Here is a 17241-nt window from a genome sequence, read left to right as displayed (position 1 = left end):
CCAGAGATTTTTAAATGGCTCAAGGGTAACTAGAGGCTCAACTTCCCCTTCGCTGGTTTTCCTAACCGCCCAAGTTATCTTTTGATGGTAATCGAGCATCTGAGTGTCATTTGGGCTGTCTAGATTGAACCTTGTGTCTGAAAACCTGGTATCTCCAGCAGTTTTGATTGCCTAAGGTTATTGCTGTGTGTGAGGGTATGAGTCTCATGCTGTTTGAAAACAGAGTTTTGGCTGTTGGCTTATTTGTACTAGGTCCTGCAGCATCTTCCCGGCCATCTTTCCCGATTTTTCTCTGATTGCTCCAAGGTGTTTGACCCTCTCAATTTGTGAAATCAGAGGTGCCAGCGCAGGGTCATGTGGCTGGAGCACTGCCCAACAGGAATATTCTGGCTGGAGCATCTGCCTATCACTAATATTCTGACAACTGTAGGAAATATATTTTTAAGCACTGACCAGCTGCTAACATTAGCTGCTAACTAATGTGTATTTTTTAAATAATTTTATGTTATTTCCAAGACTCTTGACACACGAATGTTTGGGTTTTGCTAATAGGTGTTAGAAGTATGGTTTGAAACAAAACTAATGGAGAAAGAATTTTTGTTTCAGGCTGAAATTAATGTGGAATATCTTTCCATATTAAAAAATTTCTACGCTTCATTTTTCCTTCTTTGTTGTTAGGGATCATTTTCTTTCCTGGGACAGAAAATAAGCAAAAATAAGCTGAATCTTTATTTCCTGCTGATACTTTAGGGTTGCTGTAGAGAGTCAAGGCTGTGAAGGTGAGGTAAACCTATTTTTGCAGTCATAGTGGAAGGGCAGCAGCTGCACCGTTCACCCAGGATGACTGCTGCTCAAGCAGGTGCAGTGACAGCAGGACTGAAACCAAAGCCAGATGCACTGGACTGAAAAATGGCCCCTCTTTTCCTGGGACGTACCCAGAGATTGCAGAAAGAATGTGCCCAGGCATCCAGGCTTTGCTGTTTACACTCAACTTGACAAAGATGCAATGGGCAAGCGGCCCAGGAGGTTGTCCTTAGCCAGTGCAAGACTGCAGACACTGTGGCTTAAGGGCCACTGCAAACGAAATGATTTTTAAATTTTTTTCCCTGATTTAGCTAAATTTGTTAGCCTAATGCATCCAAGAACAGCACGTGTTTGGAGGGTGACTCATCCTATCTGTGATAGGTGGGATGGATAACCTAGAGATACCATTGACTATATGGAAAGCTTAGCTTTTAGACACCTGTAAGTTGGACAGAGTTCATCCCTACTGTTGAGTCTCTTAAGAAGAATCTGGCCTACTGGGATAGCCGGGTTGAGAGGTGGAGTTCCGGTAGAGATGCCAAAAGCCAAGCTTTATGTTGTTTAGTGTGAAGTCTTGGCACTAAATTGTCATGTTCTCAGAGAGGCTGTAGAAATCTGAAAGGTATTGCAAGAAAAATAGTGAAGTTAGCTGTTGTAAATTGTTCACTCTTATTACATCGTTGTTTGAAGATACAAACACTCTTAAGTTTTTTGCCTTGTCAGCTGCTGAGATTCTTATAAATTTGTGTTACAATGTCCTGTTTTCAGTTAAACATAGTATACAGAGCCACACAAGACCTTCTGAACTTTTTAGCTTCTGTGACTGAACAAGAGGGTAGGCTCATGGAAGAGGGTGAAAGGAGGAGCAGTCACGTAGCTTGGTATAATGGCTCCATATTGTCCCAGCTGAAGTCAGGTGAATGATAAACACTAGATAAATTGATCCCCTTTTCCTTTTTATGCAGTCAAAATTACATTTTTGTTTTTTCCTCTTTCTTTTCTCTCCTAGTGTTATCGTACTCAAACAAGCAATATTCAATCCACACTTGTAGGAACAAGGCACATTACTAATCAGTGTGTTCTGTGGTTTCACACTGCTCTGTTCACAGTTCCAGTGTGTTTTCTTAAAAAGAATATTAAGCCTATGTCATTACATTGTCTTTGTCTCTGTTGTCCTGTCATCATTGTCTTCCTCCATCTTGAGGGAAGCTTTCAAGCATGAACTCAGTCTCTTAGACAGACAGAAAACTGCACTCCAACATTATGTAAAGTTCCACCATAGGCATCCATCAGCCTCATATTGAAAGTCCAGAGAAAATAAACTTCCTTAAACTTGCTGCTTAGGAAATAACATACGTGTGTGTAACTGCTCTTGAGGAAGCAGTTCGTATGGAGTTCACTCAGGTTGTAGTGAGAAAGTTTTACCCAGTCGCAACTTTTCAGCCCTTTCTCAATGTGACAAGAGTTGGGTTCTATCCAACTTCCTAGTGAAGTTTGCTTCCTGATTTGCCACCTTTGATTGAGGATGTGTTGCATGCAGGTTTTCATGCCATCTCTTTTGGACTGCATTGTCCAGAGCACTGTTTTCCTTAGTTCTTCATAAATCAAAAAGCAGTCTTTGCTGTAACAGAGGCTTAGCCCATTTATTGCTTTCAAGACTAGGGCCAAGATCTTTAGCTAGCAGGAGAAGACCAATGGAGAGCCAATGGAGAGACTGGAGTGCTAATACCAGCCTAAACCTTGCAGGAGCCAGGCAGTCGCAGTTTTGTGCCATCTGGAGTCTTATCGTTGGTTTTACATCCAAGGTGAGAAACAGTGAACTACAGTAATCCGACCTTGAGTTCTCTGACCTTGTTTGTAGAGAGACATTGAATTTCTTAGTGAGTGGTTGATGGAGAAAAGATGCGTTTAGTAACTGATGCTCCATGAAAGGCACTATTTTATGTTATGGATAGGTATTTCCTGCTAGCCCCATTTCTAGCTAGCTCTTTGCGTCACGTCCTGAAAACTGTAATGACACTTAGCAATTTGTATGGGTTAAGTTGGAAAAAACTGCTCTTCTTCAGCCCCTAGTCATGTTTCTAAGTTTTGTTTGGATTCAAAACAAGACCAAGAACTTGACAGTATGATCAAGCTAGAATAGTATTTGTATTAATTTTGTAGATATTGTTATGAATTATTCCAGTAAACGATAGACTAAAAAGGTTATTTTGAGATGCTGTGAGGTTGTCTTATTGCTTTGGATATTTTGAGACTATTACACGTGCAGGCACTTTCACAGTTGTTCTTGTATAGTCAGCCATTTTTCCTTCTTATTACATGTTTTTTTAATACGTAAAAAGAGAGAAGTGAGTCACTGAAACTCTGAAAACAGGATCATAACATCTCAAGCACTAAACCCAGATCTAATGCAAAACAACTCAATGTTTTTAAAACTAGATTTCAAACTGGTCCTTTTATGAATTTATTTAATTCAAGATTCTTTCTTGACAAGAAGCCTGTGTAAGAGACTTCATTCTGACCAGGAATAAACAGTCTTTCAAAAAAAAAAAAAAAGTACTTATTAGCTCCTTTATATACAGAGGTATTTTGGAAAGAAGTGCCCTGTGGCTTACGGCATACTGGTAAGTGCAGAAGGGAAAACACCACCACAGAGTTTGGTAATGTGGGTATATTGAAGCTCTTCACAAAATGAATAATAGTGTTGTGCCAAGTATTTTAAGACAGAGCTACTAAAACTGAGTCAAGCGTTAGCTCTTTGATGGGTCGCGTGGTTCACATATTTGTGAAAGCTGGCTGTTTACTTGGGAAGCAGAAGAAAAGGGATTGTAGGTTCACTGTTTATCAGCACAGCCTTCCTCTGCTGTGTGGGAGTATAAAAGACTTCTGAGCACCAGAGCAGCCAAGTGAATTGCTCTGTGAGATTGACTGCAACTTTAAGTGTATCTCTGTCAAAAAGGTATACATATCTACCTGCATAATTCCTTTGTATATTAAATAAGCCCTAGGAGGAAACCTGAGATATGAAAACTCAAAAGTATTGGTTTTCTTTCCAAAAGCTCACCTTTGGGTATTCACTGCTGAAAGCTGTAGTTGACTGGCTTCTGGTTGTAGACCCCAGCCATCACTCTGCTCCTACTCTGCCTCTTCAGGAAGCAGCAGCCTGGCATCACTGCATCCTGTCTCAGTGAATAATGTGACTATTGTAAAGTATGCAATTTAATGAGACTTAGTCCTCCTTTGAAAATGCCATCTGCCCAATAGCCTATAGCACATATCTGCTGTTTACAGCTGCTGTCAAGTGGGAGTGTGTGGGATTGCTGCTCTGCCTGACTAGGGCAGGTAAAATTGTTGAGTGACTTAAATAGCTCCCCACTGGCACCAACATAGCAAGACCACAATACACAGTGAAAACCAAAGATAGAAAGAATCTCAGTACCTGTCTTTGGGGAAATGTGGACCTTCCTTCCCTGCAAATAAGCTGCCACCACCCCTTACTGAGGGGCTGTTTCCTGCTCAGCTTTGCAGTTCCTTACCAGCCATTCACCATCATGTCATCTTCATTCATGAGATGGCCTGCCTCTCCTTCCCCCCCTGCCCCCCTTCCCCTGTTAGCAGCCACTTAACTTCAGAGTCAGCACTGATGCCTCTCTGTCATTAATATCCTGTGAAGGAAAGTGATAATTAAGATTATATGCAACAAACAATTTTACGTTTTGCCCAAAACCTACTTGGGTTCAGTCTCTCTAAGATTACCCCTTTCCAGAAGCCTGGAGCGTGCAGTGGAAAGCTCCCCATCCCTGAGAAGTAGAGGCCTGAAAGCAGGCAGCTCAACCTGTTCCTGAGTATTTATTAACTGATTTCCTGGCAGATTTCAGGTAGCTCCTGTTTTGCCCAGCCAGCAAAAGTTCTTCCCTGTTCCAGGTTTGGGGTACTTGTAGGGCAGCAAAGATTTCAGTGTATTGGAATGCTTTGATTTAAGGGCTGTGCTGTATATAAATTCCTGGTTTGGTGAGATTTATTTCAAAGCTGATAGCTGTGTGCACATCTACATCTTTTTCTGTATCTTTGGAATCAGCATTGGCTTGACTGGACGGGGAAGTGAAGGAGCTAAGTGGATAGAAAACTAATTCCAGGAGTGTCATGAAGTATCAAATAAGTGCCAGTGCTGATGAAAGCGAGATGGAGGAATACATGGGTTGGGCTAGAAGAGAATAACGGCTACCTTAATCTTCACAGAGGGTACCAAAAATATGACAGTGTATTTTTCCCCACTGGTCAATTTTGCATAGGCATTAAATGAGTTGAAGTGCAATATTTGAGACAAGATGCTGGGGGAGCAATCTCCCTTAATTAATTAATTAATCTAATAAAAAAAGACACTTTTGGAAAAAAACAGTTTTCAGGCACACATGCTTCTTCAAGTCACAATGATGTTCAGTGACTTCACTAAAACAGTCCTTGAAGGCACTTTATTTTATGACACTGCTAAGCATACATGAATCTTTATTTTTGTGCTTAACACTTGACACAGCATTGTTGAGAAGTCATTGTTTGCTCTGCCTGCTGAGCATACCATGGCTTCAAACAACTATGCTGCTGGACTGGGACAGAGATTTTGTTGTTCTCTCTTGTTCAGGGTAAAGTTGACTGGTTGACAAAGTTCATATGCATCTAAGCAGTGTCTCTTGCATCATATTGTGGTCTCTGTAAGTCACCAGGGCTTTAGAAAGGAAAAAAAAAAAAAAAGTTAGGAAAATAGTAACATTTGGGTAGTGAAGATATAAGCTCAAAGAAACTGGAAAAGCTGGCACTGGTCCAGCATTGCTTACTGTAGCAATCCTCCCTTTTTGTTGTTTCACAGAGGTCAATTTGCAGATTTCACTCCTAGCCATGACAAACAAAGGAGGCATCATTTTTTGAGACTGGTTTGGGGTTTGTTTGTGGTTTTGAGGGAGATGACCAACAGAAAAACCCGAGAAGCATTGGAGACAAGAACAGCATTGTGGACAGTAATCTATAATTTGAGCTTTTGCTGAGAGGTTGAGAACTTGTGCCAAGTCTTGAATGAGAATTAATCTAGTTGGTACAAGACTAGTGATTTCAACAGCATGGTTTTGGGTAGACACACTGAGGTGGAGAAACATTGTAATGTATAAAACATTAATGAGAGACCCTACTTAAATTGGTCATGCAATTAAACTTTGTATCTCATAAGACCTAATACACAGTTTAGAAAAAATTACTATTGCATTGAATTTGGCTACTATTGTTTGCTTCAGTAATAGTCTAAATATCATAGAATGACACCCTGGGTTCATAGAATCATAGAATGTCTTGAGTTGGAAGGGACCCATAAGGACCATCGAGTCTGACTCCCTGCTCCTTGCAGGTCTACCTAAAACTAAACTATATGGTTAAGAGTGTCACCCCAGATACTTCTTGAACTCTGACAGGCTTGATGCCATGACCACTGCTCTGGGGACTCTGTTCCAGTGACCAACCACCCTCTCTGTGAAGTGCTAATGATGTGAACTTTCCCTGATGCAGCTTCATTCCATTTCCTTCTGTCCAATCTCTGGTCATCAGAAAGAGGAGATCAGCGTCTCCCCCTCTGCTGCCCACTTTGAGGAAGCTGTAGACTGCGATGGGGTCACCCCTCAGCCTTCTCTTCTCCAGGCTGATCTAACCAAGTGACCTCAGCCACTCTTCATAAGTCCTGCTTGTGAGGCCTTTCACCGTCTTCGTCACTCTCCCCTGGACATGATCTAATAGTTTGATGTCCTCTTTACAATGAGGTGCCCAAAACTTCACACAGTGCTTGAGGGGGGGCTGCACCAGTGCAGTGTAGAGTGGGACAGTCACCTCCCTGGGAGTGTTGGGGCGCTCTTCAAAAGATCATCTGGCCCAACCTTTCATGGGGAAAGGGAGCCTTGATAAGACTATCTGGCACCCTGTCCAATTGTGTCTTGAAAACCTTCATTTATGAGCACTCTAACCTGACCCTGGCAAGGTTTTCCAATGAATGACTGTTCTCACTGTAAAATAATTTCTTACATAGAGATGAAACCTCTCCTGGTGCAATCTGTACCCATTGTCCCTTGTCTTCTCCACATGGCTCCTTGTGAAGAGAGAACCTCTGTCCTCTTTGTAGGCACCCTTGTAAGTGGTGGCTGGAATATTGTGATGAGGTGCCCCCTGAGCCTTCTCCTTGGAGAAGAGATGTAACTCCTTCAGTCTGTCTTCATAGGCACCGATAATCTTTGTGGCCCTCCTTTGGACCCTCTCCAGTGTGACCACATCTTTCTTAAATTGTGGGGACCAGAACAGGACGCAGTACTGCAGGTGCAGCTGGACAAGTGCTGAGTAGCGTGGGATGGTCACGCGACTACCTCTGCTAGTTGTGCCCCTGCAGGTGAAGCCTGGGATCCAATTTCCCTTGGTTGTTGCAGCAGGACACTGACTCATGTTTGCCTTGTTGTCCGCCGGGATCCCAGGTCCCTCTCAGGATATTTTCTCTACAACTCTGGAGTGAAAATCTAGACTACAGTCACAAAGTTTAAAAGTGAGAATTTAGAGTTAGAATTTTACTCATACACGTAACTGAAAATATATTTTTACCGTTCAGTGTCTTTCATGCTTCATCATTTCATGCTTTTGTGTGTTTCTGATGTATCTGATCAATTTGAAGCAAATGGGCCAGGTATTTCCCAGTGTTCTGGGTAAAGCTAAATGGGTAACATGCATGCTCTGTTGAAGACAGCATGTCTCAATGTCATGTACTGGGGCAGATATCTCACATGAAGTCCCGTTATTTTTTTCAAAGCGTGTTATCTAAAAGGTATTTCTTCTTGGAGCTTTTTCTTCTGAAATGTTGGTATTGCCGTTGAATAAATTTCATATTTTGGAAGTTGATTTTTACCTTCAACAGCTCTGTCAGAGTCCGCACCCTGCTGCTACAGGCATAAAATGAATTGATGCATGTCTAAATAAATAGATTACATAGGTATAATTCTAAAATTCTAAAATATTATTCGGGAGACTTTAATAAAAAAGGTCTATTCTTATGATATTTCTTAGTATGAGTTAAATTTTCTTGTTTGTGGCTGAATACTTCAGAAAAGATGGTTAAAAAAATCTTCTGTTTTTGCTTTTTCTTCTGAATTTTCTGTAAAAATCTTTTCCTCTGTTTGATAACTGTGGATTTACAACTTTTAATACACATAGAAAGATTGATTACAGTGCAAGGATGAAGAGCTCGTGTGGGCACTCAGAATTACCTGGGATCTGTTCCCAGCCCTTGGGCAGACTCTTTAGGACTGAGCTACTGTGCTTTCTAGAAAATTTGGACATCACTGAAGTGGAGGCAGATTGTGAAGCTCAAGTCTTTTAAGGTTCCTCAATCAGTTAAAGATCTCTGTTGTATACTGAATATCTAGGGAACCACAATGAATCCATGAAGTCTTCCAGAGAAGTTTTTAACTACTCTTCTCTTATTAAAAGTATGTTGATTCCAATGCTAAATACCTGGAGCACTTGGAAACCTTAAAATGAGCATTAAACCACTCTCCAACATTCCAGATACATTCCACTAGGCATGGAAACAGAGCATGGCAGAATAGCTCCTTCAGTCAGTGTTTATTTTTGGTTGTAGTACATCAATTTGCTAGAAATGTGACATAATTTCCAACAGTATAATGAAGAAAATTGCATACTTAATCATTATAATGATAGTTTCTTTAGTGAGCTTCACTACCTCCCTACCGTGGAAACACTGAATAGGGGAGAAGACTTGCATGATTTCACAACTGGCTAAATGCCAAGAATGCAAACCTCTGCCTCAGCGGAGGTTGATTTTTAGTAATTTAATGCTATTTCTTTGCTTTCCTCCTTCTCTCTTCTGTTTTCCCACTATCACTTTTAGAACTGGGAAAGATCCATCAGACTACTAGTTGGAAGATGATGAGGAAAAACCCCAGCTGAGAACTACTATTATCTTTTATTTTTCTCTGCAAAATTGGAGCTTATTTCTAAGCTACTGCCTGAGAAATTCCGTCTCAGTGGTGATAGTTTGTGTAGACAACTGGCAAAGTAATATATGCACAAAGCAGAAATGTGTTGTTAGGTGTTCAGACAGTGATGGAGGTTTCTCCTGGCCCCTGCTGTTTGTTCATTGTCCTCCTTGGCAAGGATGTAATCTTAGCTGAAGAGCAGCACAAGCCAGTCCTGAAAAATTTGATTCCAGGAGAATAAATCCTGTTCCCAAAGATAAGTAAATGTGAGAGCTTCTTTGAGTGAAGCTCTCTGTGCAGGTCTTGCTAAGTTTATAATTGGTCACCCCATTATGGGACGCCTTTGATAGGGTTAGTTTGTGGTTTAACAGGAGCTTCTGCTTGTCCAAAAATATCTTCTGGAGCTGAGACACAGCAGCAGACTAAACTTGTTTTGCAGGCATCTTTCCCAGGAAACCTGCAACTAGTCCTCGTTCTGCGCCCAACAGGATTTTTTCATCGAGCTCTCTCGGACATTGCTTTCAAGTTGAACAAAGATGAGATTAAAATGAAAGTACCTGTAAGTAAACTTTTATTTTCAATCTGTTACAGTGCTTAATCTAGCCAGCAAGGACCAAAAATAAAAAAAACCTACTAACAAAACTCCCATGCTTAAAGGTAGTTTTGGAATCTTGAATTAAAGATTCCTTTTAGAAAATAGCCATGCATGGTTTAATAAGATAAAAACCCTTGATACAGTCATTTATGTTGTAATTCATAATCTTTATTTTCATAATGCACTGTTAACCGTGGTACTTATGTTCATTTACTGTTATTTAAATTCTCATAGTGAAGATCATTTAAATGCATGATCTTCAACTGAAACAACTCTTAAGTTTGTTTATTCTATACCCAAAGGAAATAGTTCCATCACCTGCTTATGTATTTAACTGAAATTTCTCTATCAGAGGCTGAAGGATGGGGCTTAGAATCATTATTAAGGGAATTCTTGCTGCTGTTTGCATTTACTTTTTTTTATTGCTGCTGCAGATCATAATGCTGGGCTCAGTATCAGAATTACAGGGTTACATTGATAAAACACAATTAACAGAAGATCTTGGTGGCACGCTGGATTACTGCCATAACAGATGGCTGTCCCGTCGCACTGTAAGTCTAAGTTTTTCTTTTAACTTTTCAGCTTAACAAACCCTTCTGGTTTATACCCTGTCATTTATAAAACAGACTCCAAGTGATGCAAGTTCACTTGCTCGGAGTGAGAAGATGTTCCCAATGGTACTTAGTCATTTTAGAGAAAAAAATTATGACTAATAATTTGGGAGTGGTTTTCTGAACAGTTGGAGCAAAGGAGCTACAGTGTATTATTATGTTGAGGTTTATTGTTTTTGCTACAAGAAAGAAAAAGCTCAAGTTGTAGAATAACTCCAGATTATAAAAATATGAGGAAGATATACCTGATACGAGCCTAGGAAAAACATACAATTGAGGAATTAATGGTGACGGTATCTGTTGCTTGCAAAATTATACTTTGACCATTTTTTCAGTCTCGTAATTCATCTGCTCGGGTTTGTTTTCTGAGTTATATTTTGTGTGTATGTGTCTGTTTGTACATATGCATGTGATGAGCATGAAACATCATTAATGGTTTTTATTCCAAAAGGCTATAGAAGGTTTTGCCCAAAAGGTTAAGCAAACAGCTCAGATTCTTCAGTCCTTTGGGACTGAGCTGGCTGAAACAGAACTACCAAATGATGTGCAATCAACTAGCTCCCTTCTTGCAACACACACAGAGAAGAAGGACAAAATGAAGGTATGTAATTTTTGTAAAGATGCTGTCTTCTAGTTAAATTGTGTTTTAATTTATAGGTAGTAATGTTAATAGAAAACCTGGAGGATGTTAATAGACAATAATAATACAAAACATTTAAATCTTATTGAACTTGTTTTACTTTGATGTTAAAAATCCTTTTTGCATTCAAAAATGACATTTCTTGAAGCTAAGTTTACTCATGTACAAATGCGTCTTGATTTGTATGTGGAAACAAATTTCTTTGTAAGCAGTAGTGTGTTTAATTTGTAGTTTTGTTTGCAACAAGAAATTTGACTGCATTTGCCTGCATATGAAAATATATGACCTCTTAAACAATGGACAAATGTTCTTTCAAATTGGCTTAAATGAAAACTATTTGAGAGTTTCAAAACTATACATCTAAAACTTTTGAGATATTTGTAGCCTAAGGAAATTCTAGAAGGCAATCTGTCATGAAAGTTCAACTCGGTTACACTGGGATCTTAAGATGGTAAATGCAGAAGAAGCTGACATTTAGCATTTACTGTCTGTATCTGTTGTCAAACACCACTTTTAATCAAACTATGCTTGCTCAATTGCTATTAAAACAAAATCCTTTTTCCAGTTTGCTGCCTTATGAAGTCTGCTTAAAACAAACCAACAACAGACAACTACAGTGTGTGGGGTTTTTGTTTTGTTTTGTAGGAGGATATCAGGTTAGCAGTAGAACAGGGAGATGATATCCTTGGAAGTATTACAAAACCAGTTACTGAGAATCCTGAATACAAACTGAATCAAGATCAGCTAGACAATCAAACAACGGTAGAAAGGTGAGAGGAGCGAAATACTGAACATGCTGGTTTTCTGGGTTTTTTGACCTCTCCCCGGCTCTTTTACTTAATTCCATATGCATGCTTAGCAAATAAGCAAATGTCACAATGTGAATATAAAAAAGGTACTTTGGGAAACAGCTCATCTGTTCTCAGATCTGTCCTGAGCAAAGTAACCCACTGATGTTCATTACTGGGTCACCTGGATGTGAGGAAATAGGGGATGTGGTTTGAGTTCCAGTACCAAAAAAGTAATGCTGTTCTTTTTCTCCCTTTTTGTCAGATTGAGACTATATACTTGAGAAGGTTCTCCTTATTTTAAAGAATATTGATGCTTTGCAATCCAAGGAAACTTCACTGCTCTAGGGAAAGCAGGAGGGAAAGACAGCATTGATATATCCCTTTATTTCAGCAGATTTGTCCACTTTTATTAAGTCCTTTTGAATTGAAGTGAGAGGCTTCTTTATGTTTAAACCTGCCTGAAGGAGCTTCTAACATTGCTAATACCTTATCAATGTCATTAGTAGCCTTTAAAGGGCTACTAGGGAGTACACAACTCTTGAAGTATCTATGCACAAACTTCCTATAAGCTTCCTTTGAGCATATAAGTAATAGAAGTTTTCCTTTGTTCCCCACTCCCCCTTAAATTACTGCCAATTTTGAAGATATTATATCACCATAGCACAGATGTAAATTTGCACAAAGCTATGAAAGCATAGCTCATTTTCCCCAGGCAGTATTCTGCATTCTTTTTTTGTCTGTCATTCCTTGTTTCTGTTACACTCAGGCTGACTTTTGTTTCCAAATAACTGTCCATTCCAGTCCACAAGGCTTGGCAGAAGTCACTTTTTCTGGTCGCTGTTGCTATCAGCTCTCCAAAGGACAATCGGGGTGGAGATTGCTAATTTATCCAAAATGTTCCCACTCAATACAATATCTGACTGAAGTTGGAACAAACTGTGTGTGTGTGTCCCCGCCTTTGTTCTAATCAGTTTTAATTTGTAAATCCAGGGTTTGTATCCATGCTATTAAAGACAAAAATTCATTAAAATTCAGATGTATGGCCTTCCTTGGATGTAGCTGAAGTACAGCAGAGCACACTGTAAGGATCCAAGTCCATAAGATATCATACTGTCAAATGTAATATTGGAAGATAAGTTGAAAAGTAAAAGTCTTAAGGCATTGGCCAAAATTATAACTGAAGAAGATTCTTTGCATCGCAGTAGTGCTGTGCACTTGCCTGTGATATTTCAGTAGTAACTCTGCTCAGATAGAGGAGGAGCAATGACCTTCAGGTTTATGATGAGCCTTGCTCCAAGGAATTAAAAGTAAGGGCAGCTGGCGGGTCACAGCAGTATGAATTTTTGCCTTCATTTTTCCTTATAGCCCAAGGCTTGGGTTCCCATGGGCCCTAGCCCACACGCATTTGCATGTTTTATTTATGTTTGCTAGCCCCATGTCTCCAGGCCAGAGCTGAGAAGTAGTATGTGCAGCAGCTAGCTTCAAATCCGCACTTTCCAAATTTTCAGAACTTAATGTTTGTGTTGGGTTTCGGTTTTACATCAATGTTATTTTAGGAAACAATTCTGTGCAATGCTCAAAAAAGTTTCCTGTATCCAGTTTATTTTTTCTGGAAAATATTGCTTTGGGGAGGCTTTTTGTTTACTGTGGAAGATTGTATTGTCCCTTGAAGGTTGCACCCATCATTCTTACAGTATTTCTTTGCTTTTTTTTTTTTTTTAAGGCTTCTGACTCAATTGCATGAAACGGAGACTGCCTTTGATGAGTTTTGGATTAAGCACCAGCAAAAACTTGAGCAGTGTCTGCACCTTCGGAATTTTGAACAGAATTTTAGAGAGGTGAGAACTTCTTGGTGGCAGTCAATATTTGGTAATATAGAAATGATTCAGAAGAAAATACTTCTCCCTCTTGTTTTTGCAGTCTTGTGTGTTCTTGAAAGCTTTCTCCAACGTTTTTCTTGTACGCGTCCTTACTTGACATCCTGCTATCTTTACTACCTTGAATACTCACCTATAGAGACATAATAGCTTCTCTTCTGCAGTCTTATGATTTTCTTTCCACGGGTCCAGCAGTGTATAAGCTTTCAAAAACCTCTTTGAAACCTGTTCTTCACCACAGAAGCATAATATGCTGGCTGCAAACCTTTCATCTTGCCAATAGGCCCTTTTATGGAACCAAGACTTACCTAAACTTTCTGGCTGAAATTTTATAAAACAGTCTCCAACACTGTGGGTGGGAAGTTGCAACCACACTGTTAGAAACTGGGTGGAGGCTGAACTAAAATTTTTACAGCCAGTTTCTGATCTCATATTAGTTTAACTCATATGCTTGATGGCACCTACAGTCACTTTACGCTGGTGTAGCTGATCTCAGAGCACAGCCCCCACATCTCCATGGGAGCAATGCTCAGAAACCCTCTTACAAGTGTGTGTATCTCCTTCTCTGTATGTCTGTGTCTCAATCAGTTGTTAGGGTGAGGATGTCTCCCTCATGTTTTGCTTTTTATGTTGAAGTTGCTTTGTGTTACTGTCATCTGGTAAAAGCAAGACCATAAATGTTTCCTGAGCATTAGTTTTACTGCATTTTTCTTTTTTCAGTACCAGGAAACAGGATTACTTCACTGCCTTTTCTTTGTACTTGTTTTCAGTTTGAATTGGGGTTAAAGGTTGACAAAGGCTGACAAAAAATGTGATTTGTCTCTGTGCTCCAGTAACCCCATAATGTGAGTCACCTGACTGGAAATAGTGGCTATCAACTATTTAACTGATGGGTCTCCAGAGATGTGGAATCAACTTAATTGATACATAGCTGTGTCTCATTTCAGGTCAAAGCAGCTTTGGATATTGTGTCCGAGAGACTGTCTGCTTTCACAGATGTGGGAAACAGCTGTTCACATGTGGAGCACATTTTGAAAGATCTTGCCAACTTTGAAGAAAAATCATGTGTAAGAACTCTGCAAGTCCCCTTAATTTCCAGGATGACAATGTGTATGTGGAGGGGAACAGTATTTGGTTATCGAGTATATCTTACGAGCAGAGCTTAAGCTGACAACAGGGCAGAATTAGTGTCTCAAGTAATGTGCAGAAGGAATCTGAAATAAAGTCTTTAACCATTGGAGTGGCCCAATTCTCCAACATCCCTCAATAAAGAGCAGAGTGGCCACTCACAAAGTCGGTGGGATCGGTTCATGGAAGAATTGCATGAAGTGTCTACATAGCCAAGTTCTGCACTTAGTGATCAAGGGTCCACTTCCATTCTTATTAAAGCCACTTATTTCGTCAAATCTCAGAAATGAGAAGGCTGTGTATTGAATGTACAGTATGTTCAAAGATGACCAACAGAAATATGCATTCTGAACAATGTGGAAAGAAAATCTTATGATCTGTGCTTCATAATAAAATATACAGCTCTATAAGTGAGGTCATTGCTCTTGAGACTGAGGTGGGTTCAGATTTGGGTTCAGATTGCTGCTGTACTCCAAGTTGCATACATAGGCACACAAACATGCTGCTGAATAACTAAGGCATAGAAGGACTAATAGTGGTTCCCACACAGAGGCCATATGATTAATCTCATTAATGTTTCTAAAGTACTCTGATACAATAAAGGAGGAGGCATAAAAATTCTTGGGCATCTGGGAAGACAGGAAATCACTTTGATTTATTAAGCAAGGCAGCTGTTAACTAAATATGTATTCATGTGTATTTAACCACGTAAAAACAAATTACATAAATTTAAATGTTTTTCATTTATGTTGATCCAAGGAAAGATGTACCTAAACCAATGCTTGCTTTCTTAGGAAACTATAGCAAAAGCCAGAATGTTAGCCTCAGAGGGTGATGCTTTTATTCAAAGCAATCATTATGCTGTGGACTCCATTATTCCAAAATGCAGTGAACTTCATCATCTCTGTGATGCCTTCGCTACTGAAACAGAACAGAGGAGAAATCTTCTTAACAAATCTCTAGAACTGCATGACTTACTAGAAAAGGTAAATTTTGTATGAAACAGTTCTTGTTTGCTAAAACCTCAGTTGACCAGTTCTCATAACAGCAGGTAAAAATACCTAGGTGTGCTGGAAGTTTTCTACTTAAATAGTTGAATACATTACAAGTAAAAGTATGAAATGTTTTAGACCTTTTAGTGTTTGATGCTGACATGGGTGCATTCTGAGCCTGTTCTTTTCTCTGTTTCTAGTCTATGAAGTGGTGTGATGAAGGAATTTATCTGCTGGCTTCGCAGCCAGTAGATAAGTGTCAGTCTCAGGATGGTGCAGAATCAGCATTACAGGAGATTGAGAAATTCCTGGACACTGGTGCGGGCAATAAAATCAAGGAGTTGAATAAAATTTACAGAGAGTATGCACACATCCTCAATGAGGACCTAAAGGTACCACAAGACGTTTACGTCTGTCTATGCGTCCATTTGTTAATTTTAGAATTGCTCTCTTGCATGCCATTGATAAAGCTAAACAGTCAGTACTAGGAGTTATGCCTAGGAACTGGAAAGACAACACATCTTCCTACCTGAGGAGCTAGTCCTGTCATACCTTTGGATAAGCATCAAGGGCTTCAGAGCCTATTAATAACTACTTCAATTTCTCAGATAGTAGGATTGCTTTTAAAAAAATTCTCCCAAGTAAGTATGTAAATTTTGTTTTTATGTAGCGAAAACACACCTGTCCATGATATTTGTATTACTTCTGCTTTGTAACTGCTTTTTTTTAGAACTTGAGAATATGTCCCTTTTCTTGGTTGATCGCTTCATGTAACAAAACCGTTAGACACTGTCAAGAAAACTTTTCCCTATTTATATTTTTTTTTAAATGGAAACCCGAACCACATTGGTTTTTCTACAGCAAGCACACAAAAAGTTTTATGAACTGATGTTCCAATTTTTAAGTGTACTAAATGACTGTAAATTATGCCTTGTTAGGATTGAAGATTAGGGTAATATTTTTATACGAGGTATGAAAGCAATCACAATTTCAAATCAGTGTGCTGTAAATGGCAGTGTAGCTTGTTGATAGGTCTCTGACAGGGATTTTTTTTGTGGTGTTTTTTTTTTTTTAAATTTCTGTGGCAACGGTAGGAGCATGTGCAAAAGGTTTTCCAGAAGCAAGAAAGCATGGAAGAAATGTTTCAAAAGAGACAAGTAAGTCTTAAGAAACTGGCAGCTAAGCAGACACGTCCTGTTCAGCCAGTTGCACCAAGACCTGAAGCCTTTGTAAAATCTCCTTGTACCTCACCAGGTAAGTAACTGCAGTAGCCTTTAACTAAAATCTTGCACTATGCTGAGAAACTTAAAGAAACTTTCAACTCTAATTTGTGGTTGCACAAACATCTGTGTCAGATCTACTCAAGTTCTAACTGCTGTTTGATTCTGGTTTATGTGCTTAGGTCTTCAAAGAGAATACGTATCCAACTCAGAAAGCAGTGCGCTTCGGAGGGTAAACTACAGGAGAGGAAAGGTAATGTTTTTATTTTGGGCTTTTCATGCACGTACTGCTTAAAGTCGTAATGCAATGGAATATTCAGGAACGTCAAGAAGAATGAAGCAATTCCACTGAAAACATGATGATATTGCCCCTATCGAAGTAACTCGGGTGAAACAGTCATGTGGTTTAAATAGAGGCTGCTTTGTCACTGGGCTGAGTATGAGGGAAGGTAAAGTAAATAGTTGCCTATATTAGGAAAAATGTTAGGGGCAGCAAAATATAAAATCTATGAACAGGAAACATTTATTATTTGCCAGTAGTAATTGGCTACTCTTAAAACTGGTGAAAGTG

The 17241-nt window shown here is 39.4% G+C and overlaps 1 protein-coding gene across 5 annotated transcripts in view; it reads left to right on the top strand.

Annotated features, from left to right (window-relative positions):
* Positions 1–17241, top strand: part of MCF2L (MCF.2 cell line derived transforming sequence like) — a 158943-nt gene that overhangs the window by 118003 nt on the left and 23699 nt on the right. For all 5 annotated transcript variants that reach the window (XM_074155776.1, XM_074155785.1, XM_074155793.1 and 2 more), the window contains exons 5-14: positions 9256–9375; positions 9846–9962; positions 10474–10623; positions 11308–11432; positions 13177–13291; positions 14278–14397; positions 15253–15444; positions 15651–15842; positions 16545–16704; positions 16853–16923. In XM_074155776.1, the coding sequence (XP_074011877.1) occupies positions 9256–9375; positions 9846–9962; positions 10474–10623; positions 11308–11432; positions 13177–13291; positions 14278–14397; positions 15253–15444; positions 15651–15842; positions 16545–16704; positions 16853–16923 (1362 nt within the window). The remainder of the gene's footprint in view (positions 1–9255; positions 9376–9845; positions 9963–10473; positions 10624–11307; positions 11433–13176; positions 13292–14277; positions 14398–15252; positions 15445–15650; positions 15843–16544; positions 16705–16852; positions 16924–17241) is intronic.

Source organism: Numenius arquata, chromosome 1 (genome assembly GCF_964106895.1).
Source record: "Numenius arquata chromosome 1, bNumArq3.hap1.1, whole genome shotgun sequence".
Classification (NCBI taxonomy): domain Eukaryota; kingdom Metazoa; phylum Chordata; class Aves; order Charadriiformes; family Scolopacidae; genus Numenius; species Numenius arquata.
This window is presented reverse-complemented; position numbering and strand designations above follow the sequence as displayed.